The sequence below is a fragment of the Bufo gargarizans genome, chromosome 1 (assembly GCF_014858855.1).
Source record: "Bufo gargarizans isolate SCDJY-AF-19 chromosome 1, ASM1485885v1, whole genome shotgun sequence".
Lineage (NCBI taxonomy): Eukaryota > Metazoa > Chordata > Amphibia > Anura > Bufonidae > Bufo > Bufo gargarizans.
In genome coordinates, this window is record NC_058080.1 from 211,910,550 (window position 1) to 211,932,253 (window position 21,704).

At 44.0% G+C, this 21,704-nt stretch overlaps 1 protein-coding gene across 7 annotated transcripts in view; it reads left to right on the top strand.

Moving 5' to 3' along the window:
* The window catches only part of PDE5A (phosphodiesterase 5A), a 350,069-nt gene that overhangs the window by 162,347 nt on the left and 166,018 nt on the right, over window positions 1-21,704 (top strand). For all 7 annotated transcript variants that reach the window (XM_044301149.1, XM_044301132.1, XM_044301166.1 and 4 more), the window contains one exon: window positions 15,985-16,056. In XM_044301149.1, the coding sequence (XP_044157084.1) occupies window positions 15,985-16,056 (72 nt within the window). The remainder of the gene's footprint in view (window positions 1-15,984; window positions 16,057-21,704) is intronic.

A 21,704-nucleotide genomic window follows, 5' to 3' on the forward strand; every position in this document is an offset into this window, starting at 1 on the left:
GAGGAAGTCGCAATGATGAATGAATTCCCTCGGGGGGCTACTCCATCTGATTGAAGTCAGCAAGAGTCTGAAGAGGAGTCAGAGGAGGATGGTGGCTGGGGGAGGAGGAGGAGCATTAAGAGCAGGCTTTAAACTTCTTGGGGATCCCTGGTGTTGTCCGTGACTGGGGGAGGAGACTGAGGACGACATTCTCCTGGGCGATGAGCAGGAGCCAGGGCGCTCCACCGCTTCCAATTTTGTGCAAATGGGGGCCTTCATGCTCCAGTGTTTGAAGAGGGACCCCCGTATAAAAAGCATAAAGGTCAAGGACCTGTACTGGGTGGCAACGTACTTAGACCCCTGGTAAAAACACAAAATGGCAGACATGTTACCAGCATCACAGAGGGCTGTCAGAATACAGCATTTCCAGGCCTTGCTGCGAGAGATGCTGCATTCTGCTGTTGCGGGCACTGGCAAAAGAATTTCCACCCACAGCGAAACAGGTGTGGGTACCAATCCTACCGCGCCTGCATAGAGAGGGCGGCTTGAAGATGTGTTGGTCACTTCGGATATGAGATTATTCTTTCAGCCAACCCATCGACAGCCGCCCTCCGGATCCAGCCTCAGGGAACGCCTAGACCGACAGGTGTCCGACTACATTGGGTTAATGGACGATGTGGACACTCTGAGAAGCGAGGAACCCCTTGACTACTGGGTGTGCAGGCTTGACCTGTGGTCAGAGCTGGCACAATTTGCCATGGAACTCTTGGCTTGCCCCTCATTGAATGTCCTGTCCGAAAGGACGTTCAGTGTGGACTACCTCACATTTTTAAAAATTAATAAGGCATGAATCTCGGAGGAATTCAACACCTGATGACCACGTGTAATTGAATTTCCTTATGCCAGCCCACATATATCCACCACTACCCAGAACAAAGAATGGTCCTTGCCCTATGTACAGTCAGGTCCATAAATATTGGGACATCGACACAATTCTAACATTTTTGGCTCTATACACCACCACAATAAATTTGAAATGAAAAGAACAAGATGTGCTTTAACTGAAGACTGTCAGCTTTAATTTGAGGGTGTTTACACCCAAATCAGGTGAACGTTGTAGGAATTACAACAGTTTGCATATGTGCCTCCCACTTGTTAAGGGACCAAAAGTAATGGGACAGAATAATAATCATAAATCAAACTTTCACTTTTTAATACTTGGTTGCAAATCTGCTGGGTTTCATCCCTGGTGATGCTCTGCCAGGCCTCTACTGCAACTGTCTTCAGTTCCTGCTTGTTCTTGGGGCATTTTCCCTTCAGTTTTGTCTTCAGCAAGTGAAATGCATGCTCAATCGGATTCAGGTCAGGTGATTGACTTGGCCATTGCATAACATTCCACTTCTTTCCCTTAAAAAACTCTTTCGTTGCTTTTGCAGAAGGCTTTGGGTCATTGTCCATCTGCACTGTGAAGCGCCGTCCAATGAGTTCTGAAGCATTTGGCTGAATATGAGCAGATAATATTGCCCGAACCACTTCAGAATTCATCCTGCTGCTTTTGTCAGCAGTCACATCATCAATAAATACAAAAGAACCAGTTCCATTGGCAGCCATACATGCCCACGCCATGACACTACCACTACCATGCTTCACTGATGAGGTGGTATGCTTAGGATCATGAGCAGTTCCTTTCCTTCTCCATACTTTTCTCTTCCCATCACTCTGGTACCAGTTGATCTTGGTCTCATCTATCCATATGATGTTGTTCCAGAACTGTGAAGGCTTTTTTAGATGTCGTTTGGAAAACTCTAATCTGGCCTTCCTGTTTTTGAGGCTCACCAATGGTTTACATCTTGTGGTGAACCCTCTGTATTCACTCTGGTGAAGTCTTTTCTTGATTGTTGACACACATATACCTACCTCCTGAAGAGTGTTCTTGATGTGGCCAACTATTGTGAAGGGTGTTTTCTTCACCAGGGAAAGAATTCTTTGGTCATCCACCACAGTTGTTTTCCGTGGTCTTCCAGGTCTTTTGGTGTTTCTGAGCTCACGGGTGCGTTCCTTCTTTTTAAGAATGTTCCAAACTGTTGTTTTGGCCATGCCTAATGTTTTTGCTATCTCTCTGATGGGTTTGTTGTTTTCTTCAGCCTAATGATGGCTTGCTTCACTCATAGTGAAAGCTCTTTGGATGTCATCTCGAGAGTTGACAGCAACAAATTCCAAATGCAAATAGCACACTTGAAATGAACTCTGGACCTTTTATCTGCTCATTGTAATTGGGATAATGAGGGAATAACACACACCTGGCCATGGAACAGCTGAGAAGCAAATTGTCCCATTACTTTAGGTCCCTTAACAAGTGGGAAGCACATATGCAAACTGTTGTAGTTCCTACACCGTTCACCTGATTTGGATTTAAATGCCCTCAAATTAAAACTGAAAGACTGCAGTTAAAGCACATCTAGTTTGTTTAATTTCAAATCCATTGTGGTGGTGTATAGAGCCAAAAATGTTAGAATTATGTCGGTGTCCCAATATTTATGGACCGGACTGTATATACAGCGGCATAAAAGGCCTTTTATGTCAGGTCAATGCCTAATTTTTGGGGCTTGTATTGGCCGACAGTTACATATTTATCCTGTGACCGCCTAATGCACCTCCAGCCACAGAATCCAAAGTTCTATGCTGTCAGGTGAATGCCTATTGACTAATTCTTGGGGCCTGTACTGACTAACAGTTAAATTTTTTATCTCTAGCCACATAATCACGCCCCTGTCTCACTGTTCTGCCTCTCATTATGGTGGCGTATGAACCGCATTCACCATAAGGACCTTCTAATATCACAGAGTCATATGACTGTTCCCCCCCACCCCGTATTGTGCCCCTCACCCTATACTGTGCCCACTTATACCCTGCATTGTGCCCCATCACCACAGCCTGTGCAGTCCCCCTAGTCATTCCCTTACTGTGCCCTCTTATACCCTTTTATCTGGTCACGGTATGGCGGTGTTATCCGGTCACTGTACATAGGTGTTATCTGGTCAATGTATGGCGGTGGTATCCAATAACTGATGGCCATAACTGTATCCTTTTCCCTGCCCCCGCCATCCTTTTTTAGACCTGGCATGAGCGGGAAAAATATGCAGATTGCGGTGCTTAGGACCTTTACGCCACAATCTGTGTCAGAAATATGCCTAACAGAGACATATTTCTATATAATAAAGGACCACCTAATTGTATTATTATTCGGGGGTAGGGCTAATTACTTTATATTATATAGATTCTAGTGTATTATACTGTACACTGTATTTCCCAGTAGAAAATGATCCTTGGCAAACACAGTCCTCATCCCTGACCACCAAGACCAGGTAGAGCTCTGTCAGTACATGGTGGCCTCTCCTCTCCGCCAAGCTGCTCCGCTGTGTTCTGGTGCTTATTCTGACACTATGGCTGGGTTCACATCCTATTTTTGCCATCCATTTAATGTATACCAAAAATGTATGCGTTAACAGATGCCTCCGACTGATGCCGTACAGTGGCATCCTTTTACCATACAGTTCCATGGTAGAAAAAATGTTTACGTTAACGTATGCATTTTTTTAAATGGACTCTGCAGGATACAAAAACGTGGAGTGCTGCACATTTGTATACATCAAACCGATATGAAATAACATTTTTCTAGGCTCCAGCAGGGCTCATTTTTGAGAGTTTCTCTTTAAGACGCATAAAAATTGCCCCTTATTAAAATACACATTTTTTGTGGGAATTTTTGCCAATGATCCCCCTCTGGTAAATCATTGTCCATGTTGTGGGATTATTTGTGTACTGAAGGTTTTTCAGGTTCACCTGCCATTAAAGTTAAAGTTAATGGGGCCCGTCGCGAACATGCAGTTCGCGAACATGCGGTTCGCGAACGCGCGTTCGCGAATCGTCCCGGCTGATGTTCGTCCATCACTACTCAGGAGTATTAAAAGCTGTCTTCCACTTACCCCCTCCCTTGATCCTAACCAGATTATATGCCCTCCTTAATCCATTTTAGAGAACACTTTGGCACCAACAATCTGGTTAAACAAATTGGGAATCAAAGGAAGCGGGTAAGGATCACGGACAGTAATCCAATTAAGTTCACGGAAATCCAGACATGGCCTAAGACCTCCGTCCTTTTTTTTTTTTTTTTTTACAAAAAAGAACTCTGCTGCCACTGGAGACTTGGAAGGTCTTATGTGTCGATTAGCCAAACTCTCAGCAATATACTCTCTCATGGCCAGTCTTTCAGGTCCAGAAAGGTTATACAATCTATATTTTGACAATTTAGCTTTGGGAATAAGGTTGATAGGACAATCATATTCCCGATGCGGAGGTAAATCCTGGCATCCACTCTCAGAAAATACATTGGCAAAATTAAATATAAAAGAGGGTAATGTCTTAAGTAGTTAAAACAGAAAAAGATGTATTCAGACAATTGTCACCCCAATCCAGAATCTGTCTAGATTGCCAATCGATGGCTGGATTGTGCTTGCTTAACCATGTTAAACCCAGAACCACCAGAGCAGAGAGACCCTCCAACACAAAACACAATGCTTGATAAAAGTCACCCACTATTAGGCCTCATGCACACGACAGTTTATTTTCACGGTCCGCAAAAACTGGGTCCGTAGGTCCGTGATCCGTGACCGTTTTTTCGTCCGTGGGTCTTCCTTGATTTTTGGAGGATCCACGGACATGAAAAAAAAAATCGTTTTGGTGTCCGCCTGGCTGTGCGGAGCCAAACGGATCCGTCCTGAATTACAATGCAAGTCAATGGGGACGGATCCGTTTGACATTGACACAATATGGTGCAATTGCAAACGGATCCGTCCCCATTGACTTTCAATGTAAAGTCAGGAGTCCCTTTACTTTCACACTTGCGTTCATATAATGCAGACGGTGGCTCCGTTCAGAGCGGATCCGTCTGCATTATATTGTTAAGTGTGAAAGTAGCCTCAGACGGATCCGTCCAGACTTTACATTGAAAGTCAATGGGGGACGGATCCGTTTGAAAATTGAGCCACAGTGTGTCATCTTCAAACGGATCCGTCCCTATTGACTTACATTGTAAGTCTGGACTGATCCGCTTGCCTCCGCACGGCCAGGCGGACACCCGAACATAACTTGAAGCGTCCCCATCACCATGGGAACGCCTCTATGTTAGAATATACTGTCGGATATGAGCTACATCGTGAAACTCAGATCCGACAGTATATTCTAACACAGAGGCGTTCCCATGGTGATGGGGACGCTTCAGGTTAGAATATACTGAAAAACTGTGTACATGACTGCCCCCTGCTGCCTGGCAGCACCCGATCTCTTACAGGGGGCCGTGATCAGCACAATTAACTCCTCAGGTGCCGCACCTGAAGGGGTTAATTGTACTATCATATCCCCCTGTAAGAGATCAGGGCTGCCAGGCAGCAGGGGGCAGACCCCCCCCCCCAGTTTGAATATCATTGGTGGCCAGTGCGGCCCCCCCTCCCTCTATTGTAATAAATCGTTGGTGGCACAGTGTGCGCCCCCCATCGCCCCCCCCCCTCCCTCCCTCTATTGTAATAAATCGTTGGTGGCACAGTGTGCGCCCACCATCGCCCCCCCTCTATTGTAATAAATCGTTGGTGGTACAGTGTGCGCCCACCATCGCTCCCCCCTCTATTGTAATAAATCGTTGGTGGTACAGTGTGCGCCCACCATCGCCCCCCCCCTCCCTCCCTCTATTGTAATAAATCGTTGGTGGCACAGTGTGCGCCCACCATCGCCTCCCCCCTCTATAGCAGTAACAACATTGGTGGCAGTGTGCGGCCTCCCATCCCCCCCCCCCCGATCATTGGTGGCAGCGGAGTTCCGATCGGAGTCCCAGTTTAATCGCTGGGGCTCCGATCGGTAACCATGGCAACCAGGACGCTACTGCAGTCCTGGTTGCCATGGTTACTTAGCAATAGTACAATAGTAGAAGATTCATAGTTACCTGCTTGCTGCTGCGATGTTCGTGTCCGGCTGGGAGCTCCACCTACTGGTAAGTGACAGGTCTGTGCGGCGCATTGCTAAAGAACTGTCACTTACCAGTAGGAGGATCTCCCGGCCGGTCACAGACATCGCAGCAGCAAGCAGGTAAGTATGAATCTTCTACTATTGTACTATTGCTAAGTAACCATGGCAACCAGGGCTGCAGTAGCTTCCTGGTTGCCATGGTTACCGATCGGAGCCCCAGCGATTAAACTGGGACTCCGATCGGAACTACGCTGCCATCAATGATCGGGGGGGGGAGATGGGAGGCCGCACACTGCCACCAATGTTGTTACTGCTATAGAGGGAGGGGGGGCCGATGGTGGGCGCACACTGTGCCACCAACGATTTATTACAATAGAGGGAGGGAGGGGGGGCGATGGTGGGCGCACACTGTGCCACCAACGATTTATTGCAATAGAGGGAGGGAGGGGGGGGCGATGGTGGGCGCACACTGTGCCACCAACGATTTATTACAATAGAGGGAGGGCGAAGGGGGCAATGGTGGGCGCACACTGTGCCACCAACGATTTATTACAATAGAGGGAGGGCGGGGGGGGGCGATGGTGGGCGCACACTGTGCCACCAACGATTTATTACAATAGAGGGAGGGAGGGGGGGGCGCACCCATTGACTTGAATGGGTCGGTGAACCGTTGTCCGTCAAAAAAATAGGACAGGTCATATTTTTTTGACGGACAGGATACACGGATCACGGCCTCGGCTGCAAAACGGTGCATTTTCCGATTTTTCCACGGACCCATTGAAAGTCAATGGGTCAGTGAAAAAAAACTGAAAACGGCACAACGGCCACGGATGCACACAACGGTCGTGTGCATGAGGCCTTAATCTGATATCATGCACCACTTGAGATAAACACTTCTGAGTTAGGTGCAGAATCAATACCAAAAATGGAAATGTATTTTTCTAATGCACTCGGTGACAATCCGTGCATACGGACGAACTAAGCATCAATCAATTTCACCCAGGCCCCGCTATCGATAAATAAATACCTCAATCCCCACAGTTTATGACTATAGCGCCACCTCAGCAGTCAGGAGAAATCTGTTACTACCATTCAAAGACAAATGCACATTTTCTGACTCTCCTCTCACCCCTCCAAGAGTCAGATGGAAATTAAATGTCCCTTTTTTTCTTTTTGCTGTTGAATATATGGACATACTCTGATAAAATGTCCCTTCTGTCTGCAGAAAAAACACACTCCCTTCCTATTACCAGTATGCTTAAAAGAAGATCTAGGAGTAGCTCACATAGCAGCCTCCAGAGACACTGGGGTTTCATGAAAGGCCAAAGCATCCTTCAGCCTCTCTGATAACCCTTGACAAAACTGGCTATGGAGAGCAGGATCGTTCCACTTTGTGTCCGTAGCCCACCTCCTAAACTCAGAGGAATAAATGTCAGTGGAACGATAACCCTGACGAAGGCCGCGCAGCTTGGTTTCAGCTAGAGAGGTCCGATCCGGATCATCATAGATAAGACCCAAAGCTTTGAAATATTCATTTACCGACCGGAGAGACTGCGATCCGGTCGGCAGAGAAAAAGCAAATGACTGCGCATCCCCCTTTGGCTAGTTTCACACTAGCGGCAGGTGAGTCTGGCAGGCTGTTCCAGCGGGTGAACTGCCTGTCGGATCTGTCCTGCCGCTAGTTCACATGTACCCCGAAGTTCCGCTCTGTCCTAATTGACTATAATGGGGGCGGGGTTCTGGCGGCAGTACGGCAGCGCACAGCGAGAGGCAGCCGGACTAAAAGTACTTCATGTCGTAGTTTTAGTCCGGCTGCCTCTTGCCGTGCTGCCGCCGGAACTCCGCCCCCATTATAGTCAATAGGGACGGAGCGGCAGTCCGGGGGCACACGTGAACTAGCGGCAGGATGGATCCGACAGGCTGTTCACCCGCCGTAACAGCCTGCCGGAGTCCCCTGCCGCTAATGTGAAAGTACCCTTAAGCAAGGAAATAACAACACTGACTCTCTTTTTCTTATCCCCAGCCTGTGATCTCAGCATCTGCAAGACGATCGTGTGGAGGTCAGCTACCTCCAAAGACAGCCCTTGCAGCTGACCTTCCAGTGCAGCAATAGGATCATATCCAAATAATTAAATGAAAAAAGAAAAAATAAGGATAAATAATAACACTCTATAAAAATCTTAGGAGGGATCCCATTGAAGAAAATACGACTTACCGTATAGAGCGGGCACAGAAGTGAAGATACCTGAAAAAAGAAGAAATGAGTAAATAAAAAATAAAAAATAAAAACATCTATTAGGATGAATTGACAAAAAATATACGTATCCTGGAACAGTAGTAAAATCTACCAAAAATTTAGAGAGGAATAAGATAAAATGAATAGAAGTCGAATACCAGAGGGAATAAGAAAAATAACATCTAGAATTAGAAGAACTGATAAATGTATTCGGGGATGAATTTCCTGGACTAGGACAGCAGGGAGGGAAACAAGGTATGAGTGAGGAAAAATGAATTAAAAAATAAAAAACTAGAAATTGTTAGAATTAATTTTAGTTTTAGGAATAAAATAAATATAAGTAGATAAAAATAATTGGAGAATAAAATAAAAGGAAAAAAAAGAAAAAAATAACATAAAAAACAACAATAGAAAATGAATAGAGAGTAGTTCTCTAGAAAAGAAAAAATATATATAAAAAAGTTTTATCTAATTTTCAGGAATATAATAAAAATAATAAAATAATTAATTCACTGTGTAAAAAAGATCAGATGTAGAAGAGTGTAAAAAAATAAAAAAATATAACAATAAACGAGTATCACTATTCGGAAGGAGAATTAGTTCACATCACGACTAGATAGAAATTAGCAAGCAGAAATAACACAGAAAAGAGCACTAGCACAGCATTTAAGTAATAAATTAATATTCTCCTAATTAATAATAGATTGTAATTTAAAATATCATATAAAAAAACACACTATAAAAACTAAAAAATAGAAAATAAAAACAAAATATGAAATAAATAAAATAAAAATAATAAAAATAAAAAAACAAAAAAACAATAAATTAATAAAATAGTAAAATAGAAACAAAAATAAAAAATAATAAATAGAATAAACATTAATCCTGCTCATCTTTAGAGTTTATACCAACAAGTGATGAATGAAAAACTATTTGAATACATTTTATAAGAGAGGTATGTGGCATGGAAAAGCAGAAGTGATCAATTTACCTCCAGAAGAAGGAATACACGATATATATGGACGTTGAGTAATAGAATATATAGTATAGAATGGAATAGATGATTTTTCCTGGATCTGACAGAACATCCCCCTCCTCCCATTGTTCATCCCCCCCTTTGCTGTACTGTCCCTATTCTTTCCTCCGAATTACATTATTCAATCTATGACTCGAAGACATCAAGGTAGATTAAAGAATCTTCCAGGAATACATGTTAGTATAAATATAAGAACGAGTAAATGATTAACTTCGGATAACACTTTTTAAGTACCGGCGCATGCGTAGATGTAATACAGGACGATGATTGTAAATAGACGTCATCCCCAAGCGCCCGATGCGAGGATGGACGTCAGCAGCAAAGGACGAATGACGTAGACACCCCGGCACCGGAACTAAATGAAGACTTGATTCTTCACTATTGGAGGCTCGCTCATGCTACGGACAGAGTCGGAAGTGACGCTGGGAATATGGGAGTGTCTGAGAATACGTCACCAAGTGACGTGGATAATGAAAGTAAATATAATTGGCGTAAAGCCATGCCATTTAGTGAAAGCTAAGACCGGATTGGTCGCATCGAACCGACTCCCATAAACTGAACATTTATAACTTAGGGACCGCCCCCTCAGCTGCAAACCTGCATATCCCCTGAGGACGCCGAAGTTTGTCGGCGAAACATGTAGGGAAGCAGGAACACCTTAGATTTTAGAATCAGATGGGCATCGTGAGTCTCCACAGTAGAGATATATGTGCAACTGAATATAAAGTTGCAGAAAAGGCTTAGGAAATTTGGGAAGCCCTGAGAAAAATATCAGGGGCTATCCTACACAGTGGTGTACTCTGAGTAGAGGTACACAGGAATATATATCAGTATTCACTGCTCATTCTGAGAATTTTTAAATCAATTTAGAGTGTTAAATTTTAAATTTCAATAATAAAAGTAAAAGTTTTATGTATTAAAAACAAAAATTTAGTCAGTAGGTGATTCAAGCCACGCTTTGGTCGCATGACCCCTGAAAAACTTTGTTATATATTTAAACAGCGTGGCCACCCACTGTAGGACCTAATAGTCTGTTGCACACATAACGCAATAGGATCCATGGCTGCACACAAACAAACAAAAATAACGGTTTTGGCGGTTTATAATGTGACGCTTCGTTGTGGGAGGGAAACACCACACCGAGCATAGGAGGGAAGGGGGAAACAGGGAATCAGGCCTGAGAACTAGGGAAAAAATATGGACACCTCTTAGTGAAAACCCTAACCAAAATCCTGACTGACTACCAGTATGAACAGACCCTAAAGGTAGGTGAGTTTATACGCAGGAATACCTAGAGTCCTATCCAGGACCCTGGTACTAATGGCAGGGACGAGACTACCTATTCCTCCAAAAGGAAGGACGAGCAAGAGTCTACTTTAGGCCTAATACAAACAATAGGGAAATGCAACACTCAAACCTCATGTTGCCAGTCTCACAGATCTCGTGCCACTCACTGTCGCCGAAACGTCCGTATGTCTTGGTACAACCGCGACACTTTTTTTGGTGTGCGAACCATCGGATGCAGATCGCAGACCCAATTTCAAGTGAATGGGTCTGCACACGACAGCGCGGACAATGGCTGTGTGCGTGAGGCCTTAGGCCCCTATTTATCAAAGAAAAGTAATAACTAATTACTATACATGAGCCATTTATGAAACATTTGAAGTTTGAGTCGGAAGTTTGGCTTATTGACTTCTCACTTCTCAGCCCTGGTACCGTTCCTCTGCTATTCCTTCTGAATATATATGAATACACTGACAACTATGTGTTACCATTCCCCTTGTCAAATTTCCTACACAGTCTGGCAGTGTCAGCTCTGATTGGACAATGTTGGAGTGTGCATGGACACGCCCACAATGGGTAACACCCAGTTCAGAATTAATTCAGAAATTTTCGAAGAGGATTAATAAATGCACAGCACAATTCAAATCTCTATGAAGAGATGATCCAGAATTGTTATTTCATGGGGAATACAAGTATTTATTAAAAGAGAAGAATATGCAGGCCCTTTTTAACCACTTCAGCCCCGCTAGCTGAAACCCCCTTCATGACCAGAGCACTTTTTACACTTCGGCACTACACTACTTTCACCGTTTATCGCTCGGTCATGCAACTTACCACCCAAATAAATTTTACCTACTTTTCTTCTCACTAATAGAGCTTTCATTTGGTGGTATTTCATTGCTGCTGACATTTTTACTTTTTTTGTTATTAATCGAAATGTAACGATTTTTTTGCAAAAAAATGACATTTTTCATTTTCAGCTGTAAAATTTTGCAAAAAAAAACTACATCTATATATAAAGTTTTCGCTAAATTTATAGTTCTACATGTCTTTGATAAAAAAAAAAATGTTTGGGCAAAAAAAAAAATGGTTTGGGTAAAAGTTATAGCGTTTACAAACTACGGTACAAAAATGTGAATTTCCGCTTTTTGAAGCAGCTCTGACTTTCTGAGCACCTGTCATGTTTCCTGAGGTTCTACAATGCCCAGACAGTAGAAACACCCCACAAATGACCCCATTTCGGAAAGTAGACACCCTAAGGTATTCGCTGATGGGCATAGTGAGTTCATAGAACTTTTTATTTTTTGTCACAAGTTAGCGGAAAATGATGATGATTTTTTATTTTTGTTTTTTCTTACAAAGTCTCATATTCCACTAACTTGCGACAAAAATTAAAAAATTCTAGGAACTTGCCATGCCCCTCACAGAATACCTTGGGGTGTCTTCTTTCCAAAATGGGGTCACTTGTGGCGTAGTTTACTGCCCTGGCAATTTAGGGGCCCATATGTGTGAGAAGTACTTTGCAATCAAAATCTGTAAAAAATGACCGGTGAAATCCGAAAGATGCACTTTGGAATATGTGCCCCTTTGCCCACCTAGGCTGCAAAAAAGTGTGACACATCTGGTATCGCCGTACTCAGGAGAAGTTGGGGAATGTGTTTTGGAATGTCATTTTACATATACCCATGCTGGGTGAGAGAAATATCTTGGCAAAAGACAACTTTTCCAATTTTTTTATACAAAGTTGGCATTTGACCAAGATATTTTTCTCACCCAGCATGGGTATATGTAAAATGACACCCCAAAACACATTGCCCAACTTCTCCTGAGTACGGCGATACCAGATGTGTCACACTTTTTTGCAGCCAAGGTGGGCAAAGGGGCACATATTCCAAAGTGCACCTTTCGGATTTCGCAGGCCATTTTTTACACATTTTGATTGCAAAGTACTTCTCACACATATGGGCCCCTAAATTGCCAGGGCAGTATAACTACCCCACAAGTGACCCCATTTTGGAAAGAAGACACCCCAAGGTATTCCGTGAGGGGCATGGCGAGTTCCTAGAATTTTTTATTTTTTGTCGCAAGTTAGTGGAATATGAGACTTTGTAAGGAAAAAAGAAAAAAAAAAGAAAAATCATAATTTTCCGCTAACTTGTGACAAAAAATAAAAAATTCTAGGAACTCACCATGCCCCTCACGGAGTACCTTGGGGTGTCTTCTTTCCAAAATGGGGTCACTTGTGGCGTAGTTATACTGCCCTGGCAATTTAGGGGCCCAAATGTGTGAGAAGTACCTTGCAATCAAAATCTGTAAAAAATGGCCTGTGAAATCCGAAAGGTGCTCTTTGGAATATGTGCCCCTTTGCCCTCCTTGGCTGCAAAAAAGTGTCACACATCTGGTATCGCCGTACTCAGGAGAAGTTGGGGAATGTGTTTTGGGGTGTCATTTTACATATACCCATGCTGGGTGAGAGAAATATCTTGGCAAAAGATAACTTTTCCCATTTTTTTATACAAAGTTGGCATTTGACCAAGATATTTTTCTCACCCAGCATGGGTATATGTAAAATGACACGCCAAAACACATTCCCCAACTTCTCCTGAGTACGGCGATACCAGATGTGTGACACTTTTTTGCAGCCTAGATGCGCAAAGGTGCCCAAATTCCTTTTAGGAGGGCATTTTTAGACATTTGGATCCCAGACTTCTTCTCACACTTTTGGGCCCCTAAAAAGCCAGGGCAGTATAAATACCCCACATGTGACCCCATTTTGGAAAGAAGACACCCCAAGGTATCCAATGAGGGGCATGGCGAGTTCATAGAAATTTTTTTTTTTCTGCATAAGTTAGCGGAAATTGATTTTTTTTTGTTTTTTTCTCACAAAGTCTCACTTTCCGCTAACTTAGGACAAAAATTTCAATCTTTCATGGACTCAATATGCCCCTCACGGAATACCTTGGGGTGTCTTCTTTCCGAAATGGGGTCACATGTGGGGTATTTATACTGCCCTGGCTTTTTAGGGGCCCTAAAGCGTGAGAAGAAGTCTGGAATATAAATGTCTAAAAATGTTTACGCATTTGGATTCCGTGAGGGGTATGGTGAGTTCATGTGAGATTTTATTTTTTGACACAAGTTAGTGGAATATGAGACTTTGTAAGAAAAAACAAAAACAAAAAAAATTTCCGCTAACTTGGGCCAAAAAAATGTCTGAATGGAGCCTTACAGGGGGGGGTGATCAATGACAGGGGGGTGATCAATGACAGGGGGGTGATCACCCATATACACTCCCTGATCACCCCCTGTCATTGATCACCCCCCTGGTAAGGCTCCATTCAGACGTCCGTATGATTTTTACGGATCCATTGATCAGATCCGCAAAACACATGCGGACGTCTGAATGGAGCCTTACAGGGGGGTTATCAATGACAGGGGGTGATCAGGGTGATCACCCCCCTGTCACTGATCACCCCCCCTGTAAGGCTCCATTCAGACATCCGTATGATTTTTACGGATCCATGGATACATGGATCGGATCCGCAAAACACATGCGGACGTCTGAGTGGAGCCTTACAGGGGGGTGATCAATGACAGGGGGTGATCAGGGTGATCACCCCCCTGTCACTGATCACCCCCCCTGTAAGGCTCCATTCAGACGTCCGTATGATTTTTACGGATCCATGGATACATGGATCGGATCCGCAAAACACATGCGGACGTCTGAATGGAGCCTTACAGGGGGGTGATCAATGACTGGGGGTGATCAGGGTGATCACCCCCCTGTCACTGATCACCCCCCCCTGTAAGGCTCCATTCAGACGTCCGTATGATTTTTACGCATCCATGGATACATGGATCGGATCCGCAAAACACATGCGGACGTCTGAATGGAGCCTTACAGGGGGGGTGATCAATGACAGAGGGGTGATCACCCATATAGACTCCCTGATCACCCCCCTGTAAGGCTCCATTCAGACGTCCGTATGATTTTTTACGGATCCACGGGTACATGGATCGGATCCGCAAAACACATGCGGACGTCTGAATGGAGCCTTACAGGGGGGTGATCAATGACAGGGGGGTGATCAGGGAGTCTATATGGGGTGATCAACCCCCTGTCATTGATCACCCCCCTGTAAGGCTCCATTCAGACGTCCACATGTGTTTTGCGGATCCGATCCATGTATCAGTGGATCCGTAAAAATCATGCGGACGTCTGAATGGAGCCTTACAGGGGGGTGATCAATGACAGAGGGGTGATCAATGACAGGGAAGTGATCAGGAAGTCTATATGCGTGATCACCCCTTTGTCATTGATCACCCCCCTGTAAGGCTCCATTCAGAGGTCCGCATGTGTTTTGCGGATCCGATCCATGTATCAGTGGATCCGTAAAAATCATGCAGACGTCTGAATGGAGCCTTACAGGGGGGTGATCAATGACAGAGGGGTGATCAATGACAGGGAAGTGATCAGGAAGTCTATATGCGTGATCACCCACTTGTCATTGATCACCCCCCTGTAAGGCTCCATTCAGACGTCCGTATGCGTTTTGCGGATCCGATCCATGTATCCGTGGATCCGTAAAAATCATACGGACGTCTGAATGGATCCTTACAGGGGGGTGATCAATGACAGGGGGGTGATCAATGACAGGGGGGTGATTAGGGAGTCTATATGGGGTGATCAGTGGTTCATAAAGGGTTAATAAGTGACAGGGGGGGGTGTAGTGTAGTGTGGTGTTTGGTGCGACTGTACTGAGCTGCCTGTGTCCTCTGGTGGTCGATCCTAACAAAAGGGACCACCAGAGGACCAGGTAGCAGGTATATTAGACGCTGTTATCAAAACAGCGTCTAATATACTTGTTAGGGGTTAAAAAAATCAGATCTCCAGCCTGCCAGCGAGCGATCGCTGCTGGCAGGCTGGAGATCCACTCGCTTACCTTCCGTTCCTGTGTGCGCGCGTTCACAGGAAATCCCGGCCCTCGCGAGATGACGCATATATGCGTGACTCTGCGCAGGGCTGCCACCTCCGGACCGCAGATCTGCGTTAGGCGGTCCGGAGGTGGTTAAAGAGCATTATGTAGGAAGTGTATGCGCTTAATTTGGTCAGTTTTATGCAGTGCTCTTACCTGTGAGCCTGTGCACTCGTATGTCATACACAACGCCTGACCAATTTTTTTCATGCAAGTGCAATGTCTGGACTCGCACCTTGTTTTCTTGCTTTTGATGTCATTCAGTTAATTTCTTTTTTATGTAGGAAGAATGGTGTGATTGTCAGCACTGAGCAGTTTGCATACATTTGTTATGTAAATCGCATAGCTTTTATATTTCCTGCGTTACACTTTTATATGTTACTTTTGTGTCATTTGATATTTGCTGTTCATATTCATGTAGTTACGCGTGCTAATTATTTGTTCAATCTTTGAATCAGGTGGTTGGAGTGGCACAGGCAATCAATAAGAAATCTGACAGCAATGGGACATTTACTGAGCAAGATGAGAAGGTAATGCATGTCCTGTTAATGATTATTCTGCATATGTGTAAATACGCAATTTTAAGAAAGTGACAACTTTGATTTCCTTTTTTGGTTCTCATCCAGTAAGGTTGACTACATTCACACCGTACATGGCCATATATTTGACAGTACATGTCTTAAATTAGTCTCCAGGCATATACTCTTTAGTATCCATAGGTATTAATGTGCAGCCATATGCTTGAAGAGTGTCCATGCATTTTATGGTATGAAGATTCCATAAGGCCCCTTTCACACGGGCGAGTTTTCCGAGCGGGTGCAATGCGCGAGGTGAACGCATTGCACCCGCACTGAATCCGGACCTATTCATTTCTATGGGGCTGTGCACATAAGCGGTGATTTTCGCGCATCACTTGTGCGTTGCGTTAAAATCGCAGCAAGCTCTATATTGTGTGTTTTCACGCAATGCAGACCCCATAGAAGTGAATGGGGCTGCGTGAAAATCGCAAGCATCCGCAAGCAAGTGCGGATACGGTGCCATTTTCATGCATGGTTGCTAGGATTAAAATCTATTCACTGTATTATTTTCTCTTATAACATGGTTATAAGGGAAAATAATAGCATTCTTTAATACAAAATGCTTAGTAGAAGATCAATTGAGGGTTAAAAAATAAATACAAATATTTACTCACCTCCTCCAATTGATTGCGTAGCTGCCGGTCTCCTGTTCTTTCTTCAGGACCTGTCAAAGGGCCTGTGGTGACATCACTGTGCTCATCACATGATCCATTACCATGTTGATGGACCATGTGATGAGCACAGTGACGTCACCACAGGTCCTTTGACAGGTGCTGAAGAAAGAACAGGAGACCGGCGGGCTACGTGATCAATTGGAGGAGGTGAGTTAATTTTTATTTATTTTTTTAACCCTCAATTGACTTTTTACTAAGCATTCTGTATTAAAGAATGCTATTATTTTCCCTTATAACCATGTTATAAGGTAAAATAATTCAATTTACAGAATGCTGAACACAAACCTGAACTTCTGTGAAGAAGTCCGGGTTTCGGGTCTGGGAACCAAGCATGCCGATTTTTCTCACGCGCGTGCAAAACGCATTAAAACGCTTTGCACTCTCGGGGAAAAATCACGCATGTTCCCGCAATGCACCCGCATCTTTCCCCGCAACGCCCGTGTGAACCCAGCCTAAGAAAGCCTTAGGCCTCTTTCACACGAGCGTGACGGATTAGGTCCGGATGCGTTCAGGGTGCGTTCAGTGAAACTCGCACCATTTTGCAATGCGTTTTGATGCGTTTTTCACACCCGTGATAAAAAACTGAAATGATGCGTGAAAAACATTGCTCGTGTACACAGACCCATTGAAATGAATGGGTCAGGATTCAGTGCGGGTGCAATGCGTCACGCATTGCACCCTTGCAGAAAACTTGCTTGTGTGAAAGGGGCCTTAAGCTGGCCATACACATTAGACAGAAGTGGCTGTGAATCCAGCCTTAGGCTCCTTTCACACGAGCGTGATGGATTTGATCCGGATGCGTTCGGGGTTTGTTCAGTGAAACTCACACCATTTTGCAAGCAAATTCAGTCAGTTTTGTCTGCTATTGCAATCAGTCGTTCAGTTTTTTCCGCGCAGGTGCAATTAGTTTTGATGTGTTTTTCACGCGCATGATAAAAATCTGAAGGTTTACAAACAACATCTCTTAGCAACCATCAGTGAAAAACGCTTTGCACCCGCACTTGCTTCTGGATGCAATACATTTTTCACGCAGAACATAGAACATGCTGCGATTTTTACACAACGCAGAAATGATGCGTGAAAAAACAATGCGTTCACGTCATGCATTGCACCCGCGCGGAAATTATTCACAAATCTATGTCGTGACAAGATTGCCAGTGGTTCATCCGTGAAGATGTCCTTGAAGCATGCGTGTTTGGACTGTTTTTTTACCTCCGTGTGTCACCTGACACTGCAAGGCTTAGAATTAATATACAGAGCATCTCCTACCAATGGTCTGTGAAAACCACTGATGGATGCTAGTCTTGTTGTGGGTTTCACAGACCCATAGACTTCAATGGGTGTGTTTGGTCAGCATCACAGACCGAAAAAGTGCATGTCTCCACAATTTTTCCGCTGACTCATGGTCAGTGGAAAATAACAGATATAATGAACAGACAGCACACGTACGTGATTCACTGATGTCTAAGTAAGACCTTAGGGTGCTAAACATACGTTTAAATACATTTTAGAGATGTTATATTTAATTTTCAATGTCAATAATTTTTTATAAAAAAATGAACCCTAAAATCCTGCAAATCCCACTGGTCACTAAGAATAATAATATTAGGCCCCACTTTTCGGTCTGTACAGGTCACTTTACTGCAGTTATCTGCTTATCATTAAAGGCAGAATTAGAATGACAGATGTGACCTATATATAAATAACCATGGATCCACCATTTACAATAGGTAATTCTTAAAGGGACACTGACAGGCCAAATAAGCATAATTTGCTGTATATATGTATGCACAGGTCTTCTATTGTGTATTAAAAACATATAAGTCTAACCCCTGTCCACCTTATGAAGACTGTAAAATGATGTTTTATAACCTGATAGAATTGCTCGTCTTTCTGCCCAAGGGGCGGCGTTTCAGCTTTACTTCTGCCCATGCAGCCGCCCCCCAACCGCCGTTTTGAAGCGCCGCTGCTCAGAAAAGTGTCCGGCGCAGGCGCAGAGGCTGAAGCGGCCTCAAAGAAGCAGAGGGGACGCAGGCGCGATGTGATCCCGGCCAGTGAGGGTGCCGGGCGCATGCGCTGAAGCTCAAATGGAGTCCGATGCCCATAGCTTTGTATTGAGCATGCGCCGGATCTCGGAACGTCGGGGACAGCAGAAGCCGCCCAGCGAAGTGAATATTAATGAGCTGGGCGGCGCTTCAGAACGGCGGTTGGGGGGAGGCTGCCTGGGCAGAAGTAAAGCTGAAACGCCGCCCCTTGGGCAGAAAGACGAGCAATTCTATCAGGTTATAAAACATCATTTTACAGTCTTCATAAGGTGGACAGGGGTTAGACTTATATGTTTTTAATACACAATAGAAGACCTGTGCATACATATATACAGCTAATTATGCTTATTCGGCCTGTCAGTGTACTTTTAAAGCTTATCTACTCCATCCTAACCTCTGCACAGGTCAGAGCATACCCAGGAAACTCTCCCATGGATGACAGTGAGGCCCCTCCCTGTCCATAGCGTCTATGGCCCACGGTGGCCGCTGTAAAGCATATCTCTAAATGCTAATGCTGTTAAGAACAACTCAGACAAGATGTCAGCCCCCATAATAATTCTCTACAATTAGAATAAAAAATCTGCAATCAGAATATAAAAAACAAAGTAGAAAAATAACTGGCAGAAATCATTTTTGAACACACATTTATTTTAAGATGTTTTACTTTAAATCAAAATCATATACATCTTTTTTCCTATGTAGCTTTAACCCAAACACCCTCAGGAGGAATCCTGATGTATGCATTGACTTATAATGAAACTTTCTGGTTTCAGTTAATTAGGAATCTTGTTTTGCTTGTTTTTTTAATGTCAAAAAGCAATGGAAGCTTGATGAAATGGACACAAATATCATTGTGAGCAGAGTCTAAGGGTCGCGGTCGGGATCACAAGGGAATCTCAGTGTAGTGGTAATCCTTTAGAAATGAATGGGGTCACAGAACGAGTCGCGTGTGTGTTGCGACTGTGACCCCTGAATCACATAAAATCCAGCTCTGCTGGATTTTTTGTGATTCAGCAGTCGCAATCACAGCAAACCGCATTCATTTTTACAAAGCAATGGGCCCGACACGTATGTGCGCTAAGAGAGCTTCCATTACTCATTTAGTCAGTATTGTACCAATTTTATCTAGAATGACCCCGATTTCTTAGCTCTATTGTTTGTATATATAACGGTGTGCAGCCATTTTGTTTTTTGTATTCATTTTTATAAAATGACCTCTACAGACCTTATGATACTGGCCGCGACCTGTGTAGCCATACCCTAAGTGCTCATCAGATTAATCATTTTCCTGTTTGGGTGCTGCCCAAGTTTAGAATGGACAGCACCTGGACTGAATACTGACCCATTAAACAGGGCTGTGGAGTCAGTAAGCCAAAGTTTCAACTTTGACTCTTGTATTTTACCCAGATTACTGGAAACCCAGAGGAAAGAGGCAAGTCTGTGATGAAATCCATGGCGATATGCTGCCATGGAACTTCAGGTGCTGGCAATAGGAAAAGAAGTCCTGCAGGGCTTTAATAGGGGATTTACTCTGGGCACAGGTAAAGTAGGCTATAAAAAAGTGCCAAACATCTTTAGATATGGTAGGCCACCAGTAGTGTCGAAAAATCAGAGTGGCCATCTTGCGCAGACCCAGATGACAATTTTAGAGTGTTGCCCCCAAGACAGGACCTTCTTCCTTCTGGCCAAAGGGATGAATGTCCTGTCAGACGGGATGTCTTTTAACTGGACAGGAGCCCCTTAGACTATACTGTCAGGATCAAGTATGTGCTGTGGCATCTCCTCCTGATCAGCTAGATCGAAGGACCGGGACAAGACATCAACCTTGACATTCTTGTCTGCCGGATGAAAATGGCCAAAAAAAGGACCACTGGGCGTGACAAGGATAGAGTCGTTGAGTGGACTTGAGATAAGTTAAATTTGACCTAAATGATGACTGAGTGACTGGCACCCTCCAGCAGAGGATGCCACTATTCCAGAGCCAGCAAGTCTCTGTCACTAATTGGTAATTCCACTCTGCTGCAGGAAAGGCAAGGAATTTCTTTCGAAAATATAATTTTTGAATTTTGCATTCTTAGACGCTGGAGAACGGTACATACATGTTTACTGTGAGAGATTAGATCATGAGAAAAGGATTAGGATATCATCCAAGTAGAATACCAAACGGAAAAAAGAAGGTCCCGAAAGATGTTGACAAATTCTTGGAAAGGCATGACTAGATATTAGTAGTGTCCATCATGGGGGTGTCACCACCAGACATCTGAGAAGCTCTGACAGACGTCCTTCAGAACCTCCTCCTTGAGGTTCCTTTTGTTTTGCTTTCATTTTCTCATCTCGTTAGCCTCTCTCAGCTGTCATGTAGTTGCACTGATTGCATGCCTTTAAATCCCTCCCCATACTGCATCATACTGCATCACTTTTACTTCCTGGAGTGTGTGCATGCTGATGCTACTACTGAGTCTTCTACAGATAAGTTTTGTTCGTTCATTTGTGTTTTCCTGTTTGCTGGATCCCAGGTGACCCTGACTCCCTCCGTATCAAGTGTAGGGAGCCGGTGGTCGTGTCCCCTCACTATCATAGGGTGTTCAGGTGTTATACAGTCGAGGTACGAGGATATGCGATCATCTACCATTGGGATTTTTGCATAGGCTGAGCAGTTAGGGAGAGAGCCAGGTCTGATGCAGGGCTCTCCCTTTTGTTCCTTAGTTTTGGATCCAGTCAGTCGGATCTTCATTTTGTGTCTTCTAGTTTTCTGTACACCTTCCGTGACATGGGGTGAAAAGGAGTCTTCCTTTCATCACCCTCACATATCCGGATCAAATTATACACCTCTTTATCGTCCAGCTTTGTAAAGACCTTGGCTCCTCGGAGCATATCATTG